The sequence below is a fragment of the Mobula birostris genome, chromosome 4 (assembly GCF_030028105.1).
Source record: "Mobula birostris isolate sMobBir1 chromosome 4, sMobBir1.hap1, whole genome shotgun sequence".
NCBI lineage: Eukaryota > Metazoa > Chordata > Chondrichthyes > Myliobatiformes > Myliobatidae > Mobula > Mobula birostris.
This window is the reverse complement of record NC_092373.1, coordinates 205,646,884-205,669,563: the sequence shown is the minus strand read 5'-3', so window position 1 is coordinate 205,669,563 and position 22,680 is coordinate 205,646,884. Positions and strand designations below refer to the sequence as shown.

The 22,680-nt window shown below is 47.1% G+C and overlaps 1 protein-coding gene across 1 annotated transcript in view; it reads left to right on the top strand.

Annotated features, from left to right (window-relative positions):
- Positions 1–265: 265 nt before the first annotated feature.
- znf638 (zinc finger protein 638) overlaps positions 266–22,680 on the top strand; it is a 126,526-nt gene continuing 104,111 nt past the window's right edge. Inside the window, exons 1-2 of the mRNA XM_072257019.1 lie at positions 266–269; positions 794–1,019. Of these exons, the coding sequence (XP_072113120.1) occupies positions 266–269; positions 794–1,019 (230 nt within the window). The remainder of the gene's footprint in view (positions 270–793; positions 1,020–22,680) is intronic.

Genomic DNA, 22,680 nt, shown 5'->3' with positions numbered 1-22,680 from the left:
CTGAGGTAGCCGCCACTGCTTCCCTGGGCAGAGAATTCCACAGATTCACCACCCTCTGGGAAAAGCAGTTCCTCCTCATCTCCGTGCGTTTCTTGAATATCTGTACTTAAGGTCATAAGGAGGAAAAGATAATGTAGTGGTGGTTGGAAGTATTGATCAGCTTTCCTGCTTGGGAAAAGTAACTGTTTGTGTATTTGGTGGTCCTGGCATGTATGCTACACAGCCTCCTCCCTGATTGAAGTGGGACAAAGAGTCAACAAGCAGGATGGGTAGGATCTTTCATGATGTTACTGGCACCTTTCCATATACAGGTCCTTGAGGACAGGTAGGCTGGTGCTGGTGATGCCTTGGGTAGTTTTACCCGTTATGGAGCCCTCCTCTCCACTGCAGTGCCTGTGCCAATACATGCTATTAAGTATGGATCTCAGGACCTGGTGAAACGCAGGATAGTTTGCCCCTAGTCTGAATTGTGAAGAGTTGAATTTTCAGAGAGTCCGTTTTTGGGCGAAGTCAGGGCTGAACAAGTTTGCACTGTGGCTACAGAAGTGAGGTTGGTCAACAGATTATCGAAAGCAAGAAGGGGAGGAGAAACCAGTGGAGGTGAAAAAGGCAAATGGACAGATCAAAGGTCTCATTGAACTACTGATAAGAAGAGCTCCGATCTAAAATTGTCCGCAAGTTTGATCGGTAGAGTTTCAGTCACAAACAAGAAAATCTGTAGATGCTGGAAATACAAGAAACACACACAAAATGCTGGATGGTTTTATATGTGTTGCTTGAGTTTCAATTGCAGTTACAGAAAAGGGTTGGCCCAGACTGGTGGGGCCGAATGGCTGTCCCAACGTAGTCGCGCAGGCGGAGTGGAGAGACGATCCGGTCACGAGATCGGTGATCGATTCTACCGCCTGCGCTGAGTGCGTCGCCGCCATTGCTGCGGCACTCGATTGCGGTCCCTGGTGTCCGCGGCGGCGGGAGGATCGGCAGTGGCACCGAGAGCCCGGTTCAGGCCACGGCGGGAGGTAGGCCCGGACCCCACTGGTCCCGGGACCGCGGAGGGCGAGCTTGATGGAGCTCGGCGCCCGATCAGCGCTCAAGGCGCCAGGTCGGCCCCGGGGTGGAGGGGGGATTCGCTGAGCGCTCGATTCCTCCATCTAGAACCTTCGACAAGATGGCGGCCGGGCCTCGACTCAGGCCGCGGCGGGAGGAGGGGGAAGGGAGAGAACTGGGAAGGGTGGCATGACGGGGCATTTTTCCAAATAGTGTTTGGTATTACCTCGGGGCAGGAAATTGATGTCCACCCTGCAACCCTACTCTCTTTACTTAGACGATGACACAAGTCTTTCCGCGCCACAAACATTCTGTCCCCTTGCCCTTATCTATTCCATGTCCTCTAATCACGCCATCCCCCTTCTTGCTCCTCCCGCCTTCGGACCCCCTTCCTCTCCCCCCCCCCCGCCTTCGGACCCCCTTCCTCTCCCCCCGCCCGCCTTCGGACCCCCTTCCTCTCCCCCCCCCCCGCCTTCGGACCCCCTTCCTCCCCCCCCCCCGCCTTCGGACCCCCTTCCTCCCCCCCCCCCGCCTTCGGACCCCCTTCCTCCCCCCCCCCCGCCTTCGGACCCCCTTCCTCTCCCCCCGCCCGCCTTCGGACCCCCTTCCTCCTCCTCCCCCCGCCTTCGGACCCCCTTCCTCCTTCCCCCCCCCCGCCTTCGGACCCCCTTCCTCCTTCCCCGCCTTCGGACCCCCTTCCTCCTCCCCCGCCTTCGGACTCCCTTTCTCTTCGCGCCCCCCCCCCCCCGCCGCCTTCGGACCCCCTTCCTCCTCTGCCCCCCCCCCCCCCGCCTTCGGACCCCCTTCCTCCTCCCCCGCCTTCGGACTCCCTTTCTCTTCGCGCCCCCCCCCCCCCCCCCGCCGCCTTCGGACCCCCTTCCTCCTCTGCCCCCCCCCCCCCCGCCTTCGGACCCCCTTCCTCCGCCCCCCCCCCGCCTTCGGACCCCCTTCCTCCTCCGCCCCCCCCCCCGCCTTCGGACCCCCTTCCTCCTTCCCCCCCCCCGCCTTCGGACCCCCTTCCTCCTTCCCCCCCCCCCCGCCTTCGGACCCCCTTCCTCCTTCCCCCCCCCCCCGCCTTCGGACCCCCTTCCTCCTTCCCCGCCTTCGGACCCCCTTCCTCCTCCCCCGCCTTCGGACCCCCTTCCTCCTCCCCCGCCTTCGGACCCCCTTCCTCCTCCCCCGCCTTCGGACTCCCTTTCTCTTAGCGCCCCCCGCCGCCTTCGGACCCCCTTCCTCCTCTGCCCCCGCCCCCCCGCCTTCGGACCCCCTTCCTCCGCCCCCCCCCCGCCTTCGGACCCCCTTCCTCCTCCGCCCCCCCCCGCCTTCGGACCCCCTTCCTCCTCCGCCCCCCCCCCCCGCCTTCGGACCCCCTTCCTCCTCCCCCCCCCGCCTTTGGACCCCCTTCCTCCTCCTCCCCCCGCCCCCCGCCTTCGGACCCCCTTCCTCCTCCTCCCCCCCCCCCGCCTTCGGACCCCCTTCCACCTCTCCCCCCACCCTAGCTTCGGACCCCCTTCTCCCCCCCCCCCCCGCTTCGGACCCCCTTCTTCCCCCCCCCCCCGGCCTTTGGACTCCTCCTCCCCCCCCACCCCGCCTTCGGACTCCTCCTCCCCCCCACCCCGCCTTCGGACTCCTCCTTTCCCCCCACCCACCCCCCTCCGCCTTCGGACTCCTCCTTTCCCCCCACCCACCCCGCCTTCGGACTCCTCCTTTCCCCCCACCCACCCCCCTCCGCCTTCGGACTCCTCCTTTCCCCCCACCCACCCCGCCTTCGGACTCCTCCTTTCCCCCCACCCACCCCACCTTCGGACTCCTCCTTTCCCCCCACCCACCCCGCCTTCGGACTCCTCCTTTCCCCCCACCCACCCCGCCTTCGGACTCCTCCTTTCCCCCCACCCACCCCGCCTTCGGTCTCCTCCTTTCCCCCCACCAACCCCGCCTTCGGTCTCCTCCTTTCCCCCCACCCACCCCGCCTTCTGACCCCTTCTTCCCCCCCACCTTCTGACCCCTTCTTCCCCCCCGCCTTCTGACCCCTTCTTCCCCCCCGCCTTCTGACCCCTTCTTCCCCCCGCCTTCTGACCCCTTCTTCCCCCCGCCTTCTGACCCCTTCTTCCCCCCGCCTTCTGACCCCTTCTTCCCCCCCGCCTTCTGACCCCTTCTTCCCCCCCGCCTTCTGACCCCTTCTTCCCCCCGCCTTCTGACCCCTTCTTCCCCCCCGCCTTCTGACCCCTTCTTCCCCCCCGCCTTCTGACCCCTTCTTCCCCCCCGCCTTCTGACCCCTTCTTCCCCCCCGCCTTCTGACCCCTTCTTCCCCCCCGCCTTCTGACCCCTTCTTCCCCCCCGCCTTCTGACCCCTTCTTCCCCCCCCGCCTTCTGACCCCTTCTTCCCCCCGCCTTCGGACCCCTTCTTCCCCCCCGCCTTCGGACCCCTTTTCTTCCCACCCCCATCCCCCTTTGAACCCCTTCTCTTCCCCACCCCTCTGCCTTCAGAGGCCTTCTCTCTCCTCCCTGCCTTTGGTCCCCTGTTCATCACCCCCCTCCCCTTGGACCCCTCTCCCCCCCCACCCCCCCCGGGACCCTTCCCCCTCGATCCCTGCTTGTCCCCCGCCCCTCTCCACCCCCCCCTCGGTCCCCTCTCTGCCCCCCCTCCCCTTGGTCCCCTCTCCGCCCCCAGCTGCTGTGAATTTAGTTATGAAGAGGGTGGTAGTTATCAAATGTGTGTGGCAATCTTTGGTCAGGACTAAACTCAGGGTTAGCTGAAGCACGGCGGGAAGTGTTCGATATTGAATCATTCCTGTGCAGACTTACCAGCTTTCTTAATTCTTAGATTGGTGATAATTGTACTTAGCCCTTAGCCTGCAAGGTAAATCACTGGTTGGACTGAGATATAGTTGTTCTCTGTTTTATATCATTTCAGTTTATAGTGGCATGCAGATTTGCAGTACAACCACTTAATTCACCATTCTTTGGTTCTGGCAGCAAATGGTTTTCTTCCACTTTGGTTGTGAAATCACAGATGTTAACTTGATCTTTCACCTGTTTCTTTTCCTTAAGAGTGATGTCATAATTCTCCTCTAATCCATTATGAGCTTGGAAAAGATGCAGTCTTGATCCAGGTGCTGTTTGTCACTGGTATTATAGTTTTTTGCCAAATGACAAATTTCTTCTCCAGAAATAAATTGGAACACGGGTCGTTGATTTAATTGAAGACAATGTTCTTCTCTGTGAATTTTTGGGGAGGCATTTACTGCTTGAAGCCATTTTAACTTTAAGTTGGGTAACACTTTACAATGTGGAATTGGCTTTGGTTCAAAGAACTGGCTTTCTTTTGGGCATTGAGGAACAGTTCAAGAAACGGTGACTGGAATTTGAGTTGGTTGAAATCAGATTTGGTCAACTTTTGCAGGGAGATTATCATGATAGATTTCTCTCACTCGCAACAAATTAGTGTTGAGGTTATTGAAAGAAATTTACAGAAGTATAAACAATAAAGGATATGACACCAAAGGAACAGGCCCTTCAGCCCACACTGTGGTGCCAAACTAATCAAATGCCTAACATCCCTTATGCCTATACAATCTCTAACCATTCATTCCCTGCACATTCATGTGTCTGTATTGTATTTGCCTTGGGGGGAGGGGCTCTCATGAAAACTTGCGGAATGTTCAAAGGCCTTGACAGTGGACGTGGAGAAGATACTTCATATGGTGGGGGGGACTAGGACCTGAGTGCACAGTCTCAGAATAAAGGGACATCCATTTAGTAGAGAAATATGAAGGAATTTCTTTCTCTGGAGAGTGGTGAATCTGAAATTTGTTGTCGCAAGTGGCTGTGGAGGCCAAGTACTTGGATATATTTAAGGCCAAGATTGATATATTCTTGACTAGTCAGGGCATGAAGGGATATGGAGGAGGGAAGGCAGGAGATTGGGTCAGCCATGGGGAATAGGGAAATTGATCAGCCATGGCGAAATGGCAGAGCAGACTCAATGGGCCAAATGGCCTAATACTGCTCCTATATCTTATGGTCTTAAATACGTGCCATCTGGTAGTAAACACTTTGACCCTGGAATAGAAGATATCTGCTGTCCACTCCTCCTTATACTCATCGCCCTTACCATAGACAGCTGACAGCAGCTGGCCAGAGTCCTCTATCCTGGATCAGTCTTTCAAGTTATCCCCAGCTGTAGCCCATTTCTTTAGGTCTTTCCTCTCCCGGGTTTTAGGTGTCTGGAGCCTCTTGGCGCTTGTCTCGCAGTAGGCTTTTACGGGGTGGATTTGCTAGCCCTACTTTCACAGCCGGGCTTGGCAGAGTTCCATTCTGTCTATGCCTCATAATCTTATAACCTTCAGCCTTCTAAAGAAAACACTTCAAGTTTGTCCAGACTCTCCTTATCATATGTGCCTTCTAATCCTGGTAAGTGTCTTCTGCACACTCTCCAAAAGGGTTAATGTAAACAAACTGAAAACGTGGAGATTCACTTCAGGATGGAAGTCTGTAGATAAGTTGTTGCCATTAGTGTTTGTTACAGTACTGTTTACTGGACTTGCCAGAATATAAATGGACCTGATCAAAATACAGTCACGAATTTGCATTTCTTGTTCACAAAGGAGTAGCAGAAGATCTCATCCAAACAATATTTTGACGTTGCATCATGAGAGAACAGTAAATGTTGTTTGAGATGGAATAGGAATAATGTCCACTGTTCCATGAGCCATTTAGCTAGCAGTTGAGATGAATATTTTAGATCGGTCAAAATATATGCCAGCCTTTCTTAGAGTGAGAAGACTGAAATATCAGGTGTGGAATCAGATCTCTGACAATTGCACGTACACCATTGTGGATCAATAGGTTGGTGATTGTCCGATGATGACAGGAAACCTGTGCTGGGCAGTTTTTACAGTGGAAAAGCCCATGCACTGGGGCAGTGTCACTCTCTTGACTTCGGTATGAACAAGAGTCACAATTGGGTTGCAGTGGGTACTGTGACTTCATGTACATCGTTCACACTGAGCGTTGCAGAACTGCCTACCTGGCTGTTGGATCTCATTGGCTCAATCTGCTGGTGCAGACTTCACATGCTAGAAGGAGTGAAGAAGTGAGCGGAAGAATTCGGGTCGAAAAAGTCGTTTTTTTTTAAACTGCTCGGGGAGAAGGGTCTGCACTACGCAGGCGCGTGACGTAGCGCGCCAAGGTTTAAAAAGGGAAAATTTCAACTGTTCTTGTTTCAGTCGAAGCAAGTAGCCGAAGAAGTGAGCGGAAGAATTTGGGTCGAAAAAGTCGTCGTTTTTTTTTAAAACTGCTCGGGGAGAAGGGTCTGCACTGCGCAGGCGCGTGACGTAGCGCGCCAAGGTTTAAAAGCAGACCACCATATACAGCGGCCATCGTTGTAGCAGCCATTGTCGGAGTGGACTGAGCCAGAGTGGGACAGCTTTGGCTCAAACAGGCTTCGGCGAGAACAGGCAGAGGCCAGGGTAGGTTCTGGTAAGTTTTTTGTTCAGATTGTCTAACGCAGAGAGAATGCCAGGCAAGATGTTGGAATGCTCCTCTTGCAGGATGTGGGAAGTCGGGGAGCCCTCCGGTGTCCCTGACAACGACACCTGCAAGAAGTGCATCCAGCTGCAGCTCCTGACAAACCGCGTTAGGGAACTGGAGCAGGAGCTGGATGATCTGCGGATCATTCGGGAGAATGAGGAGATTATAGATCATAGCTACAGGGAGGTAGTTCCGCCAAAGGAGCAGAGGACAGGAAATTGGGGCACTGTCAGGTGAGGGAAGAGGAAAGGGCAGGCAGAGCAGGGTTCCCCTGTGGCCATTCCCCTCAACAACAAGTATACCGCATTGGATACTGTTGGGGGGGATGACTTAACCTGGGACAAGCTGCAGTAGCCGGATCTCTGGCACTGAGTCTGGCTCTGCAGTGCAGAAGGGAGGGGGGAAAAAGAGGAGAGCGGTAGTGATAGGGGACTCGATAGTTAGAGGTGCAGATAGAAGGTTCTGTGGTCGTGACAGAGAATCCAGGATGGTTTGTTGCCTCCCAGGTGCCAGGGTCAAGGATGTCTCTGATCGATTGCATGACATTCTGAAGTGGGAGGGTGACCAGCCAGATCGGTACCAATGACATAGCAAGGAAGAGTGAAGAGGTCCTGGACAGTGAGTATGGAGAGCTTGGTAGGAAGTTGAAAAGCAGGACCTCAAGGGTGGTAATCTCAGGATTGCTACCTGTGCTATGTGCCAATGAGGATAGGAATAGGATGCTCTGGAGGAGGAACAAGTGGCTGAGGAACTGGTGTAGGGGGCAGGGTTTCAGATTTCAGGATCATTGGGACCTCTTCTGGGGCAGGTGGGACCTGTACAAGAGAGACGGGTTACACTTGAACCACAAGGGGACCAATATCCTTTCAGGGAGGTTTGTTAGTGCTATTGGGGAGGCTTTAAACTAGATTTGCAGGGGGATGGGAACCAGAGTGCCAGAGCTGACAGTGTGGCTGGGGTGAAAATAAATGATGTTGAAAGTTTAAGCAAATTCGCTGATAGAAAAGTTGTGAGTGGTGGTAAAAATCTTCTGAGGTGTATATATTTCAATGCTATGAGTATTGCGGGGAAGGCGGATGAGTTGAGGGCGTGGATTGACATGTGGAATTATGATGTTGTAGCAATTAGTGAAACTTGGCTACAGGAGGGGCAGGACTGGCAGCTTAATATTCCAGGGTTCCGATGTTTCAGATGTGATCGAGGCAGAGGAATGAAAGGTGGGGGAGTAGCATTGCTTGTTTAGGGAAAATATTACAGTAGTGCTCAGGCAGGGCAGATTAGAGGGCTTGCCTACTGAGTCCTTATGGGTGGAGCTGAGAAACAGGAAAGGTATGGCCACATCAGTGGGATTGTATTACAGACCACCCAATAGTCAACGAGAATTGGAAGAGCAAATCTGCAGAGATAGCAGGCAACTGCAGGAAACATAAAGTTGTGGTAGGGGATTTTAATTTTCCATACATTGATTGGGACTCCCATACTGTTAGGGGTCTAGATGGTTTAGAGTTTGTAAAATGTGTTCAGGAAAGTTTTCTAAATCAGTATGTAGAGGGACCAACTAGAGGGGATGCAATATTGGATCTCCTGTTAGGTAACGAATTAGGGCAAGTGACAGAAGTCTGTGTAGGGGAGCACTTCGGTTCCAGTGATCATAACACCATTAGTTTCAATTTGATCATGGACAAGAATAGATCTGGTCCTAGGGTTGAGGTTCTGAACTGGAAGAAGGCCAAATTTGAAGAAATGAGAAAGGATCTAAAAAGCGTGGATTGGGACAGGTTGTTCTCTGGCAAAGATGTGATTGGTAGGTGCGAAGCCTTCAAAGGGGAAATTTTGAGAGTGCAGAGTTTGTATGTTCCTGTCAGGATTAAAGGCAAATTGAATAGGAATAAGGAACCTTGGTTCTCAAGGGATATTGCAACTCTGATAAGAAGAGGGAGTTGTATGAAATGTATAGGAAACAGGGGGTAAATCAGGTGCTTGAGGAGTATAAGAAGTGCAAGAAAATACTTAAGAAAGAAATCAGGAGGGCAAAAAGAAGACATGAGGTTGCCTTGGCAGTCAAAGTGAAGGATAATCCAAAGAGCTTTTACAAGTATATTAAGAGCAAAAGGATTGTAAGGGATAAAATTGGTCCTCTTGAAGATCAGAGTGGTTGGCTTTGTGCAGAACCAAAGGAAATGGGGGAGATCTTAAATAGGTTTTTTGCATCTGTATTTACTAAGGAAGCTGGCATGAAATCTATGGAATTGAGGGAATCAAGTAGTGAGACCATGGAAACTGTACAGATTGAAAAGGAGGAGGTGCTTGCTGTCTTGAGGAAAATTAAAGTGGATAAATCCCCGGGACCTGACAGGGTGTTCCCTCAGACCTTGAGGGAGACTAGTGTTGAAATTGCAGGGGCCCTGGCAGAAATATTTAAAATGTCGCTGTCTAAGGGTGAAGTGCCGGAGGATTGGAGAGTGGCTCATGTTGTTCCGTTGTTTAAAAAAGGATCGAAAAGTAATCTGGGAAATTATAGGCTGGTGAGTTTAACGTCAGTAGTAGGTAAGTTATTGGAGGGAGTACTAAGAGACAGAATCTACAAGCATTTGGATAGACAGGGGCTTATTAGGGAGAGTCAACATGGCTTTGTGCGTGGCAGGTCATGTTTGACCAATCTATTGGAGTTTTTCGAGGAGGTTACCAGGAAAGTGGATGAAGGGAAGGCAGTGGATATTGTCTACATGGACTTCAGTAAGGCCTTTGACAAGGTCCCGCATGGGAGGTTAGTTAGGAAAATTCAGTCGCTAGGTATACATGGGGAGGTGGTAAATTGGATTAGACATTGGCTCGATGGAAGAAGCCAGAGAGTGGTGGTAGAGAATTGCTTCTCTGAGTGGAGGCCTGTGACTAGTGGTGTGCCACAGGGAGCAGTGCTGGGTCCATTGTTATTTGTCATCTATATCAATGATCTGGATGATAATGTGGTAAATTGGATCAGCAAGTTTGCTGATGATACAAAGATTGGAGGTGTAGGAGACAGTGAGGAAGGTTTTCAGAGCCTGCAGAGGGACTTGGACCAGCTGGAAAAATGGGCTGAAAAATGTCAGATGGAGTTTAATACTGACAAGTGTGAGGTATTGCACGTTGGAAGGACAAACCAAGGTAGAACATACAGGGTTAATGGTAAGGCACTGAGGAGTGCAGTGGAACAGAGGGATCTGGGAATACAGATACAAAATTTCCTAAAAGTGTCGTCACAGGTAGATAGGGTCGTAAAGAGAGCTTTTGGTACATTGGCCTTTATTAATCAAAGTATTGAGTATAAGAGCTGGAATGTTATGATGAGGTTGTATAAGGCATTGGTGAGGCCGAATCTGGAGTATTGTGTTCAGTTTTGGTCACCAAATTACAGGAAGGACATAAATAAGGTTGAAAGAGTGCAGAGAAGGTTTACAAGGATGTTGCCGGGACTTGAGAAACTCAGTTACAGAGAAAGGTTGAATAGGTTAGGACTTTATTCCCTGGAGCGTAGAAGAATGAGGGGAGATTTGATAGAGGTATATAAAATTATGATGGGTATAGATAGAGTGAATGCAAGCAGGCTTTTTCCACTGAGGCAAGGGGAGAAAAAAACCAGAGGTCATGGATTAAGGGTGAGGGGGGAAAAGTTTAAAGGGAACATTAAGGGGGGCTTCTTCACACAGAGAGTGGTGGGAGTATGGAATGAGCTGCCTGACGAGGTGGTAAATGCGGGTTCTTTTTTAACATTTAAGAATAAATTGGACAGATACGTGGATGGGAGGTGTATGGAGGGATATGGTCCGTGTGCAGGTCAGTGGGACTAGGCAGAAAATGGTTCAGCACAGCCAAGAAGGGCCAAAGGGCCTGTTTCTGTGCTGTAGTTTCTATGGTTCTATGGAGAGGCATTTCCTATCTCACTGGGGTATGAGGACCACCAGTTCCCCTCACCTTTCAAAACAGTGTTCTGGGGGTGTGGCCACTGTCACGTGCAAGCTGATACTTGGGAGCTAGAAGTGAAAGCTGAGTATCCAAATGGGGACTAAAGTGAATGAGCTTCCCTGGAATGGACACTGCAAGCCCCTTCACCCAGAGGAGCTACTCCTCCCGGGACACCCCTTTCTAGTTTGTTTTTCAATTATATTGAATCGTATATACGACTACCTACATACACATGTAACAGTGAACCAGATGCTCAATATGTTGGCTCCATCTGCTCTTTTTGTTGATCTCTAGAGTCCCGAGCATATCTAGCAAGGTCCGATTAAACCTCTCTGGCTGGGGATCGCCCTGCGGATGATAGGGCGTGGTCCTCGATTTCTCAACTCCCAGCATGCCCAGTAACTCATAGATGAGCTTACTCTCAAAGTCCCGTCCCTGATCACTATGTATCTGCTGGGGAACGCCATAATGCACGAAATACTTCTCCCATAACACTTTTTGCCACTGTAGTCTCCCTCTGGTCCTTGGTCGGAAAAGCCTGAGCATATCTAGTGTAGTGGTCCGTGATGACTAAGACATTCACCGTGTTGCTGGCATCGGGTTCTGTGGATAGAAAATCCATACGCACCAAGGCCAGGGGCCTTGAACTCTGAAGCTGTGACAAAGGAGCGGCCTGCACAGGCAGTGTCTTCCGGTATGCAGCGAATGCACGACTTGCAGTACTCTTCAACATCTGACTTCATTCGACCTGTCTTTGAGCAATCCATAGGTCTTCTTCACCCCCAAATGTCCAGACTCATCGTGCAGTGACTTCAGTGCAATCTTCCAATACTTCTTGGGCAGGACCAACTGCCAACACCGAGGTCGGAACGGGGGTGACATGACCCGGTATAAAATTTGTTTCCTCAGCTTCAACCGAGGCCATTCCCTCAGTAACGAAGGCATCGAAGTGTGCTTCGTCTTCTCTACCCATGCCATTTCCACCACATACCAAACGGTGCCAATGCCCGGGTCATTTCGCTGAGCAGCTGCCACTTCCCCCGGGCTCAATTGCAGCAGCTGCTTAGTCTTGAGAGCAGTCAAGTCACAGTAAACTGTGGGCAGGGCGTCGTCAGAAGCTCCCAGAGGCAGGAAGGCTCTCCCACTCCTAGTCCCTCTCCAGTTCTTCATGCGCCCGTCGGGACAAAGCATCTGCATCGATGTTCCGGCGCCCTGGCCGGTACTTCAGGCTGAAATCATACGATGACAAGGCCTCCAACCACCAATAGCCTGTAGTATCCAGTTTCGCTGACATCAGGATATAAGTAAGCGGGATGTTGTCCGTCCTCATTTCAAACTTGCCTCCGTAGAGGTAGTCACTCAGCTTACCCACCAACGCCCATTGCAATGCCAGGAACTCCAACTTATAGGTGGGATTGTACCTCTTGGAGGGCGACAGACTCCGGCTGACAAACACTACTGGTCTCAACCCGGTACCCTGATCTCCGGACGAGCCCCGCAAATGTAACGCTCAGGGCTATTGGCTCGTGTTTATCTAGGGGAAACCGTGTCTCACGTTTGCGTAGTTGCTGTGTAACGCCACCTGGTACAAACTTAGACATCAAAGATCAGACAGCACATGATGTACGATTTACAGATTACACTTGCTAGATCTTACTGGAACTATGTAATTAATAGAGATACAATATAAAAGGAAAGTAAAAGGCACCAAACTTAACAGAGTTCAACCACTTCGTGCACAACCATTGGAGTTCCACCATTCGATCCCCGCCGACCTCCTCAACCCGCCGCTTGGGACCAACCAAGGTGGTCAACCAGACCGCGTCCAGCACGTCCTGCCTCTTCGGTTCTCCCGAAAAACCTGCGATCCTCAGCTCAGCACACACATATAACATAACTTCCATTGGCTAGCAAGCTAATACAATTTCCATCATCACTAAGTATAACCCAAACATGCTGCCACAGAGAACTCCTTACTCAGCAGTTAACAGTACGAGAAACCATTTTATTTTAACACTTCAGAGAAACCATTTTGTAATAGGCAATTAACAGTTAACAGTCCATCTAATTTTACTGAGAACCCTGCATTCATATCATTGAGTACCATCCCTGGAGCCAAGGTACAAATGGTAATGGCCTTTTTGATTTCTTTGGGAAGCAAGAATTGATTTTTGCACAGTACATTCAAGTTTAATGATCCCTTCTATTATTAGGGTGGTACGTCAGCATTTTAAGAATTAATTTCTGTACGTTCGTAGTACGAATGCTGCTGCTGTGATGTGCACTCAGTGTATCCCTGTACACCTCATTAATGCAAATACATAGTCAGCGAGTCATGTGACAGCAACTCAATGCATAAAAGCATGCAGACATGGTCAAGAGGTTCAGTTATTTGGACCAAACATCAGAATGGAGAAAAATATAATCTTAAGCGACTGACTGTTGAATGTTTGCTGGTACTAGACGGGGTTGGTTGAGTATCTCAGATACTGCTGATCTGCGATTTTCACACACAGTAGTTGAGAGTTTACAGAGAATGGAGCCAGAAACAAAAACAATCCAGTGAGCAGTGGTTCTGTGGGAGAAAATGCCTTGTTAATGAGAGAGGTCAGAGGAGAATGGAGGGACTTGTTCAAACTGAGAGGAAGGCAACAGTAACTCAAATCTTGTACTTATCATGTCCACGGGCAGTCTATACATGGCCCAGCTAGAACTGGACACATTTTTGCGCCTTGTTGAATTCGGCAAGATCTGCAACAGTACAGGATTCCTCTAGCGATGGGCATTGCAGGAGATGTTGCATAGTTTGTGGCTCAGTTCCACATTCACAAGTTGACGGGCTGGTTGCATATCCCCATTTGCTTAGTAACACCTTTGAATGACCTACACCAGTCCTAAGTCTGTTAAGGCACTTCCAGGTTGCCCAGTTGCAATTAGCTGCTGGGAGAAGGTTTTCATCCGGTGGAATTTCCATCGTTGGGGGTTGTTTGACACTGGCGAGCTGGTCTTTCCACAAGGTGATGCGGGCTTCAGATGGGGTTGATTATAATGGAACAACACTGTTCATGAAGCTCTTCCTTGACTTTAGGCAACTGGGTGTAGATGTATGACCATGTAAAGGGTGCCTTTCATCTGATGTTTGACGGAGTCATTCTTTCTTGCTGGCTACCATTCTTCTTGTATCAGGGACAGCAATACCTGCCAGGATATATAGGCTGCTGGTGTTTTTTGGTTTTAAACAACCTGTGATAAGTCTGCAGCTTGCGTTCAGATCGGCATCCATCTTTTTAGCGTGAGTAGATCTTTCCCATGCAGGGCAGGCATATTCGGCAGTGGAATAGCAAAGAACAAGTGCACTGGTTCGCAGTGTTTTCGAGCTTGCTCCCCATTTTGTGTTAGTGAGCTTATTCAGGATGCTGTTTCGTGCACTCACTTTTGCCACCACGCACAGCGAGTAACTCAAATAACCATGTATTACAACAGTTGTTTGCAGAAGAGCATCTCTGAACACATGTTGAACCTTAAAGTAGATAGCTATAGCAGCAGGAGATCACAAACCAATCAGTCAAGTGACCAATTTCAAAGGTCAGAGTAAATTTATTATCAAAGTATATATACGTCACCATATAGAAACACAGATTCATTTTCTTGCGGGCATATTCAATAAATCCAATAACCATAGTAGAATCAATGAAAGACTGTACCAACAGGGCGAATCACCAGTGTGCAAAAAGAAAACAAACTGCAAATACAAGAAGAAAGAAAGCAATAAATATCGAGAGCCTGAGATGAATAGTCCTCGAAAGTGAATCCATAAGTTGTGGGAACAGTTCAGTGATGGGGCAAGTGAAGCTGAGTGAAATCATCCTCTCCAGTTCAGGAGCCTGAAGGTCAAGGGACAACAACTGTTTCTGAACCTGGTGGTGTGAGTCCCGAGGATCCTGCCACGCATCCCCCCCCCCGCCCTTCCTGATGACAGCAGCGGGAAGAAGGCATGAGCTACATGGTGGAGGTCCCCGACGATGGCTACTGCCCTTTTGCGACCACGATCCATGTAGATGTGCCTAATAGTGGGGAGAGCATTGGTGTTTCCATACCAGGCTGCAGTGCAGGTTATTTAAGTACAGGAGCTGCCCAATAAGGTTTCCACTAAGTGTAGATCTAGTGTAAGAGTCAGTGATAAGAGTTTGTGTTAAAGGAGTAGAGAAGGGTTAGTGTGAAATGAGTAAAACAAAAAGTGTGATTTAACAGATCTGTCTTTTGTACTGTTTGTAGTGAATGATACGCACTGTTGAGTTTCTCTTTATGCCTCTAATCTTACAGTTGACCTCTATTTACTTAGGCCCTGCTCTCCTTTTGTGAAGATTTATAGTAGATCACACCTCCAAAGTTATGGTTATACACTTGTGCTTGCTATTTAAATTTCGATTCTGTGAAGGAAGTTGCATGATTGAGGCTAAAACGTGCATAAGAATTGGTAGAGCAGTGCAGAATTTAACATGAAGAGAAATTTCAGAAGATATTGTACATCCAAACCAACTGAGAAGGAGCATCGCTGGTTTGGATTGCAGTCTACAGGATGAGACTGTGTTTGAAGATACCCTTCACAAAGACAGTGTCAGCAAAGGTGGTTCAAAGAGGATGATTCAAATTGAAAGGAAGTTTATGTGCATACAATATTATTGAAAACAAGCAGTCTGGAGATACTTTGGATGTTACAAAACAGCTCTTAGCTAAGTACTACACTAGCAGAGCTGGCTTGTTATCTGATATATTATTCATCAATGTATTTGTGCTGTTTAGACAGTTGAAAACTAACAACGGAGTGGACAGCAAGGGATGGGCTGACTTATCTGAATTGATGTGCAGGATGAACTTCTCTGACAATGTGCAGAATCGAAGAAGCTCCCTGCATTTTTGGAAATGGGCAATGTGAGGAAGAATACCTGCAAGGGATGTGTTATGGGCAAGATCCTTTATGTGGTGAATGTTTTCTACAAAGTTGTCTGCTATGGAATTCTAGCTTCTGATATAACAATGATTTGTTTCTCAGTTTGACTTATGGTCTTGGCTCCTATCCGCCACTGGCCAAGCCAGCATTTTTTGACCCTTCTGAAAGTGGTGCTGAGCCATCATCTTGAACAATCACAGTTCTTCTAATGAAGAGGTGCTCTCATCGTGGTGTTCGGGAAGGAGTTCCAAGATTTAGACCCAGCAGCAGTGAAGGACCAGCGATATATTTCGAAGTCCCTTTAGAACAGATGAGGAATTTCTTTAGCCAGAAAGGGGTGAATTTGCAAAATTCTTTGTATGGCAAGAGATTGGGGATGAGAGGAAAATTGGATCAGCCATGATGAAATGCCAGAGCAGACTCAATGGGCCAAATGACCTAATTCTGCTCCTGTATCTTAAGGTTTAAGTCAGGATGGTGTGTAATTTTGAGTTGTGCCTGCAAGTTTCATATGACCTTTTCTAGGTCGTAAAGGTTGTGAGCTGGAAGAATGATGTTGGAATGAACTGCGTGTACAACTAGAGTATTCTGTAGGTGGTGTGTGCTGTGGTGCAGAGATTGAATATGAAGGGTAATTGTTTGCCCAGTTGAGTGGGCTGTGTGGCTCTGGGCTTCTGAAGCATTGTTGATGTTGCACTCATTCAGGCAAATGGAGGGCATTCCTTCATACTCCTAATCTGTTCCTCATTGGAATGACAGATAAATCATGCTGCAGGATATATACAGCCTCTGTCCTGCCCTGTGAATTGGGTAACTTATCGGAGTTGCTACACGCCACGACTTGCTAAGGTTTGAAAGCCACTGTTGTAGAAGCCTGGCCAGGTGTCTGAAGCTGCTGCATCATGGAGTACAAAAGGAAGAGGAGATGACTATTCAGGATGGTGGATGTATGCCAGACAAGCAGGTTGCTTTATCCTTGATGTGTTATTTTCTGAGTGGTGTTTGAACTGCACTCGTTCAGGTAAGTGAATTACACTCTTGACGTGCCTTGTACATGTTGGAAAAGTTTTTTGGAATCTGGAAGCGAGACCCTTGGCAAAATACTGTTTTTTCTGTGGTATACTTGTATCTGGTTTATTTGGGTTTTAAATCATTGGTAACATTTAGAATATTGGTGTAGAATTTAGTCACAATACAACTGTTGGACTTAAGATGAAAGTTTGAAAAAACCTCATTTTGGAATTGGCCATTAATCTGGTGATTACCACATCAACTCGGTCATGAATATTCACTCAACCTTGCCAATACTATTATTAAGGAAATAGAATTGAGTATCTGGCAACCATCAGCAAATGTAGAGGAGAAAGGATAGTTACCAAAACAACCACCAACAAGGCTGGGCTGCTGCAATGAGGGCCAAGAACACTGAACTCCAATGTCATCATTTTTGCAACATAACAAGTTTTACAAGAATCTCTTTCGCTACTATTGGAAATTTGCCCCAGTTTGCATCAGAATTGTGATGGATCTAGTTCTGAATGCTCCCGGTGATCCCCAGATTAAGCTTTGGTGAACGAATTATTGGACAGTGATGTTTTATAGAGTTATTACAATGAACTGGTGGCTCTAAAGTAGATTAGAAAGCAGCTGGTGAGTGGATTCAATTTGTTCCTGTATAAAATGTTCGATTTTACTGGGTATTATTTTCCATATGCCTAATTGACGTGTGCCTCACTGCACATTGCATGATCTACATGCTGGAGGTCCCCGACGATGGCTACAGCCCTTTTGCGACAGTACTCCGTGTAGATGTACTCAATAGTGGGGAGGGCTTTGCCTGTGATGGGCTGGGCCGTATCATTTTTGTAGAATTTCCATTTAAGGGCATTGGTGTTCCCATACCAGGCTGCATTTTTCCTGAACCTGATATCAGTCCATCTGTTCTGAAGTATTTTTCCCCCTCTGATGAAAGTAAAGTTGCATCTGCAGGGGCAGTTTGGTAGTAGCAGTTAGTGTAATGTTTTGCAGTACCAGTGTAATGTTTTGCAGTACCAGCAATCACCGATTGGGGTTCAGTTCCAGCTGCTGTCTGTAAGGAGTTTGTTACTTCTCCCCGTGACCGGTGGGTTTCCTCTGAGTGCTTCGGTTTTTTTCCCACGTTCCAAAGACATACGGTTTTGGGTTAGTTAGTCATGGGCATGATATGTTGACGTTGGAAACATGGTGACACTCGGGCACATCCTTGGACTGTGTTGGGACATTGGCAAAACAATGCATTTCACTGTGTTTTGATGTACATATGAGAAAGAAAACTAGTCTGTTTAATGTTGAGTGTCCAATTGTCAGGAACCATTCTGGAATGAAGAAAATGTGAGTGAGGATTATAGCAACTCCCCTGTGTGGAAGATGGTCATATTTGTGTAGCATAGGTATCAGCTATGTCTTGAACCTATTCTAGCTCTGTATCCTTGTACATTGTATAGATCTTGGTGCCTTTGGCACCATCTGTTTAATTATCCGAGGAGTTGCCAATTGAACTGAGCTTTCAAATCATCACCATTCATCCTCACTTTGGGCACAGTCTGTGGAAGGTCACTGATGAAAATGCTGAAGTAGGTTGACAACAAACATTTCCTTGTGCAGCTTCTGCATTGTAGGTCTGGGACATTAATACACCAACTTTGACAGCTGCAGTCATCTGTCCATGAAGTGTGACATCAGCCAGTAGATTTCCTCTCTCATTCCAATTAAATTTACAATTTTATGAAACATTTCAGTGCCCCCCCCCCCGCCATTACATGCCATCTTGATGTCATTGCCTCAACCAAAATTGGTCTATGCTTTAATTTTTGGACAAGCTGTAATGGGGCAAGGACTGTTACTCTGGATGAAGTTTAACTGATCTTAAATGGACAAATAATAATGCATTCAATCACTGCTGGTTATTGAGAGGAAACTGATGAAGTTAAAATAGGAATTGGATTTTTCTTTCTTCTATTGTTTCACCTGCACTGTATCAGAGTGGATGATAGTCCTCAGTAGGAGGGGCACTGTACCATAGTGAATAGTGCTAATGCTACTACACCTTCAATATCCCAGGTTCAATTCCATCATTGTCAATAAGGGGTTTGTATGTCCTCCCCATGAGTGTGTGGGTTTCCTCCGAATGCTCCGATTTCTGCCCACGTTCCAAAGACATCTGGGTTAGTAGGCTAATTGGTCACATAGGTGTAATTGGGTGACATGGACTCATTGGGCTGGAAGGGGTCTCGAAACAAATAAAAAAAATAAATACTGCAGTTTATCTTAAACCCTGTTGTCTTTGTGTGTAGAGTAAATTCAACTACTTCTTGATGTGATGGGGAATACATCAGAGTCTTTATGGGGTGAATTCATTTGGCATCTCTGGCTGAAAATGCTTGCAAATATTTTAGCTTGTGATACTGACATCATTGAGCCCCTTTATAATATAAACCGTTTTTAATGCTATCGAGCCTTACCGTTGACCTTGGGGTCTGTGGACCCCAGGTTGGGAAACTCAGCTTTTCTCTATAGTGTTATTTTAATTAATGAAAAACAATTACCTTGAATATGGTGGCTTTCATTAAAATGTTTGCCTTTGCTTATCAACTCTCATCTTTTAATCTAGTTTCCCAAACTGTTTTTCACTCTTCCTTCATTAGTTTTGTCGAACATTTTAATTTTGAACTTAAACTGGCCAAGTATTTTTGATTAATAAAAGGAAAAATGTGGTCCAGGGACAGATCTAGCAGTAATTTGTATAAAATGGTTAGCAACAGCAAATGTGTAACTGACTTTACATAATAAGATAATGACTTTTGTGGTCACGAATAGTGTTACTAATTGCCAGTATATCGACTGCCATTATGCAGAAATTGTAAATAGAGTCAGTTTGTAGAGATTAGTGCCAATGTCAGTTTCCGTGTAAACACACCTGGACTTAGAATCATAAAAGAGCACTATAACACAGACACAGAAGCTCAATGCAATGAAATGATCTGTACAAACAGTATACAAGACATGTTTTTCACTGTACCCTGGTACATGTGACAATAGTAAAACTAGTTTACCATTGGCAATTCAAGGCTTTGTTTTCACCTACAGCGCAAAATACGCCTCAAAAGTACAAATTTAACTCGATCTCAGAAGCTATTGAAAACACAAATGTTGGTTGTGTTACGTACCCCGTAACTGGGTTGCCAAACCAGCAGAAATGGATCACTCAGTTGGAGTCTGGATTACTGGAACTAAGAAAGTTTTATTAAAGAAATAAGCAACACAGTACTCTAATAGTAAGGATATAAATGCAACAGGTTAGCACTGAATAAACACACATGTACACAGAACTAGGATAATAGGATCAATCAAGCTCTATCGCAGTCTAGGGGTAAAATGTTCAATCATAAGTGACAGAGTTCAGTTCGCAGCAATCGTTGTTGTGCCGTTAGAGAGAGAGAGCGAATGCTGATATTCAAAATCAGATTCAACAGACCTTGGATATTTCTCGCAGTTAGCTTACGGGCGGGCCCTTTGTAATGTCTTCTGAGGTCACCAACTGTGACCCCTCCGTTTTCAGATACGATCGTTCGTCTGCGGTGAACCCGGCACCCAGGCAAGGGTGGACACACACACCAGGTTCCCGCCGACCGAATCTTTCCACCCTGTGCGTCTATGGCTGGTACCGTGATCAGCCCTCCAAAACTCCCACCGACTTGTGGGGGCGCACCGCTTCCAGGGTCTCGATACCTCGTGGTGTCGTGAGTGGTGTCTCGTGTGGTGTCTGTTGCCTTAGCGAACCTGTCCCTTTTTATCCCCTTGTTGGGGTATCGCCTGTCCATCACTTCAAACAGTTCAGGTTCACAGCAAACCAGTCTTGACAATACCCAGACTGGTGTCTCCTTCCGTTAATCTCTCTCATCTCTTCATTAACATTTCCAAATGCTGCTCCATTGTCTTACTTATCTCTCTTCTGAAGACAGGTGGCAGATCAGCTGTTGATCCCACTGGTGATAGCACAGGACAGTCAACATCTTAGTCTATGTGTACTTTCGTCACAGTTGATTTAGCCCATCCAATGCCTCAGGGAAAAAAACAAAGATAGATTTAAAAAAGGAACATAATTTGTTGGAGGAACTGCATCTGGGTCCCAGTGTTGTACCTGTAACACAAAACATTTTAAAACTTTATAGCAGTGACTACAATCACCACAATTATCACCACTGATGACTCTATACAATTTAGAAGATGGGGGGTGGTCTCAGTAAAACCTACTGAATATTGAAAGGACATGGAATGTTTCCTGAGTCTAAGACCAGAATGCACAGCTTCAGAATACAGAGAGATCGATTTAGAAGAGAGGTAAAGAGGAATTTCTTTAGCCAGAGGATGGTGAATCTCTGGAATTCATTGCCAGACAAACGTGGAGGCCAAGTCATTGGGTATATTTGAAGCAGAGGATGATAGGTTCTTGATTACAGGGAGGAGGCAGAAGAATGGCATTGAGGGGAGATAATAAAATCAGCCATGATGGAATGGCAAAGCGCACTCAAAAGGCCGAATGGCCTAGTTCTGCTCCTATGCCTTATGGTCTTATTTTCCAACTTCCACCCATCCCATCCCAATCTCCCACATTCCCTCTAAATTCTTGAGATTCATTCTCTGTGTAACACCTTAAATTGAATTAAAAAGGTGTTGGGGTATTAATAGGAGAACAGCCAACAGTGGATCCACATCTGGGATATCACATAGTTCAGGTCACAAGATATAGTCTATCAAAAATTGCTTTGGAGAGGGTGCAGATTCACTGGGATGGGGTTTCCTAGTTATGAGAGGAGTCTGGATAGTCATTGAACACTACAGCGCAGAAGCAGGCACCTCATCCCATCAGGTCCATGTTGAACTATAAACCTATCCAGTCCCGTCAAACTGCAACCAGACCAGAGCCCTCCATACCCCTCCCATCCATGTACCTATCCTAAACATTGAATTGGAACCCACACCCATCACTTGTGTTTCTTCACTCTCACCACCCTCTGAAGTTGTTCCCTCTCATGTTCCCCTTGAAAGTTCACCTTTCCCTCCTAACCCATGACCTCTTGTTCTGAAGGATCTGATCTCTGTGCCTGAACCATTTCAATTTGATGGTTACATTAAGAAGTGTTTAATTTCTTCTCTCTGTCTTCATATTGGACTACAGTGTTAAGATAGAATTACTGCTGTGTGACCTCAGGCACACTTTGAATCTTAACAGTATCTTTGAACCTCAGATATTGAGCTGAAATTAATTGAGTTTGTCAGTTTCAAAGTTTTTGCAAATGTAGAAGATTTTAGTGTTGCCTAGTGAGTTTACGATGAACCAGATGCGCTCAGCTCAAGACTGATGGGGTGTCATATTTTAAAATTCCACTCTCCTTGATCTGGCATAAAATCGTTAGTGGTAGTTGACAAAATGGTTCTGTGTATATTGGGTCAATGCTTAGAATCACGATCAAGTGGTTAATATACACTTGAATAAGCTTAAGTTTATACAAGAGCATTAGCATGGATTTGACAAACTTGGATTTTAATTTTATGATGAGTTGACAGAATTGAAGATAATGCAACAGGTGTTGTTTATGTGGGCATCATTAAAGGCAAATAGAGCCTAGTAACAAATAGTTTTTCAGACTAGAGTAGATGTAAAATCTGAAAAAGATCTACATTTTCAGATAGTAATAGTCCTTTCACTTACCATACTCCCAAATATTGGATCACAAACAAATTTGGAAATGCTATCTTGCACTCTGATGTTCAGGATAACATTTCCAAATTTGTTTGTGATCCAATGATTGGGATATGGTAAGTGTGAGGATAGTAATAGACAGCTTAAGAACATAAGCTGGTTGACTGGACAAATTGTGAATAAATTTAATAGACAGTATTAACACTGGCAGAAAGTATGAGATATACAGACTTTATACAGTTCTTAGGGAGTGCAGCGACATGGAGAACTTGGGCATGAAGACAAAAGGCACTACTGTTTTTGGAATCTGGAACAAAGAACAATGCTGGAAGAACTCTGCTTGTCAATCTTAAATTGCTAAATTTCATTTTGATAGAGAATCTGCACATTGTGTATAAATTGTATAACTGGCTATGCCATAGTTAATAATGCATGATATCCTGAGATTCATAAACGTGGAAAT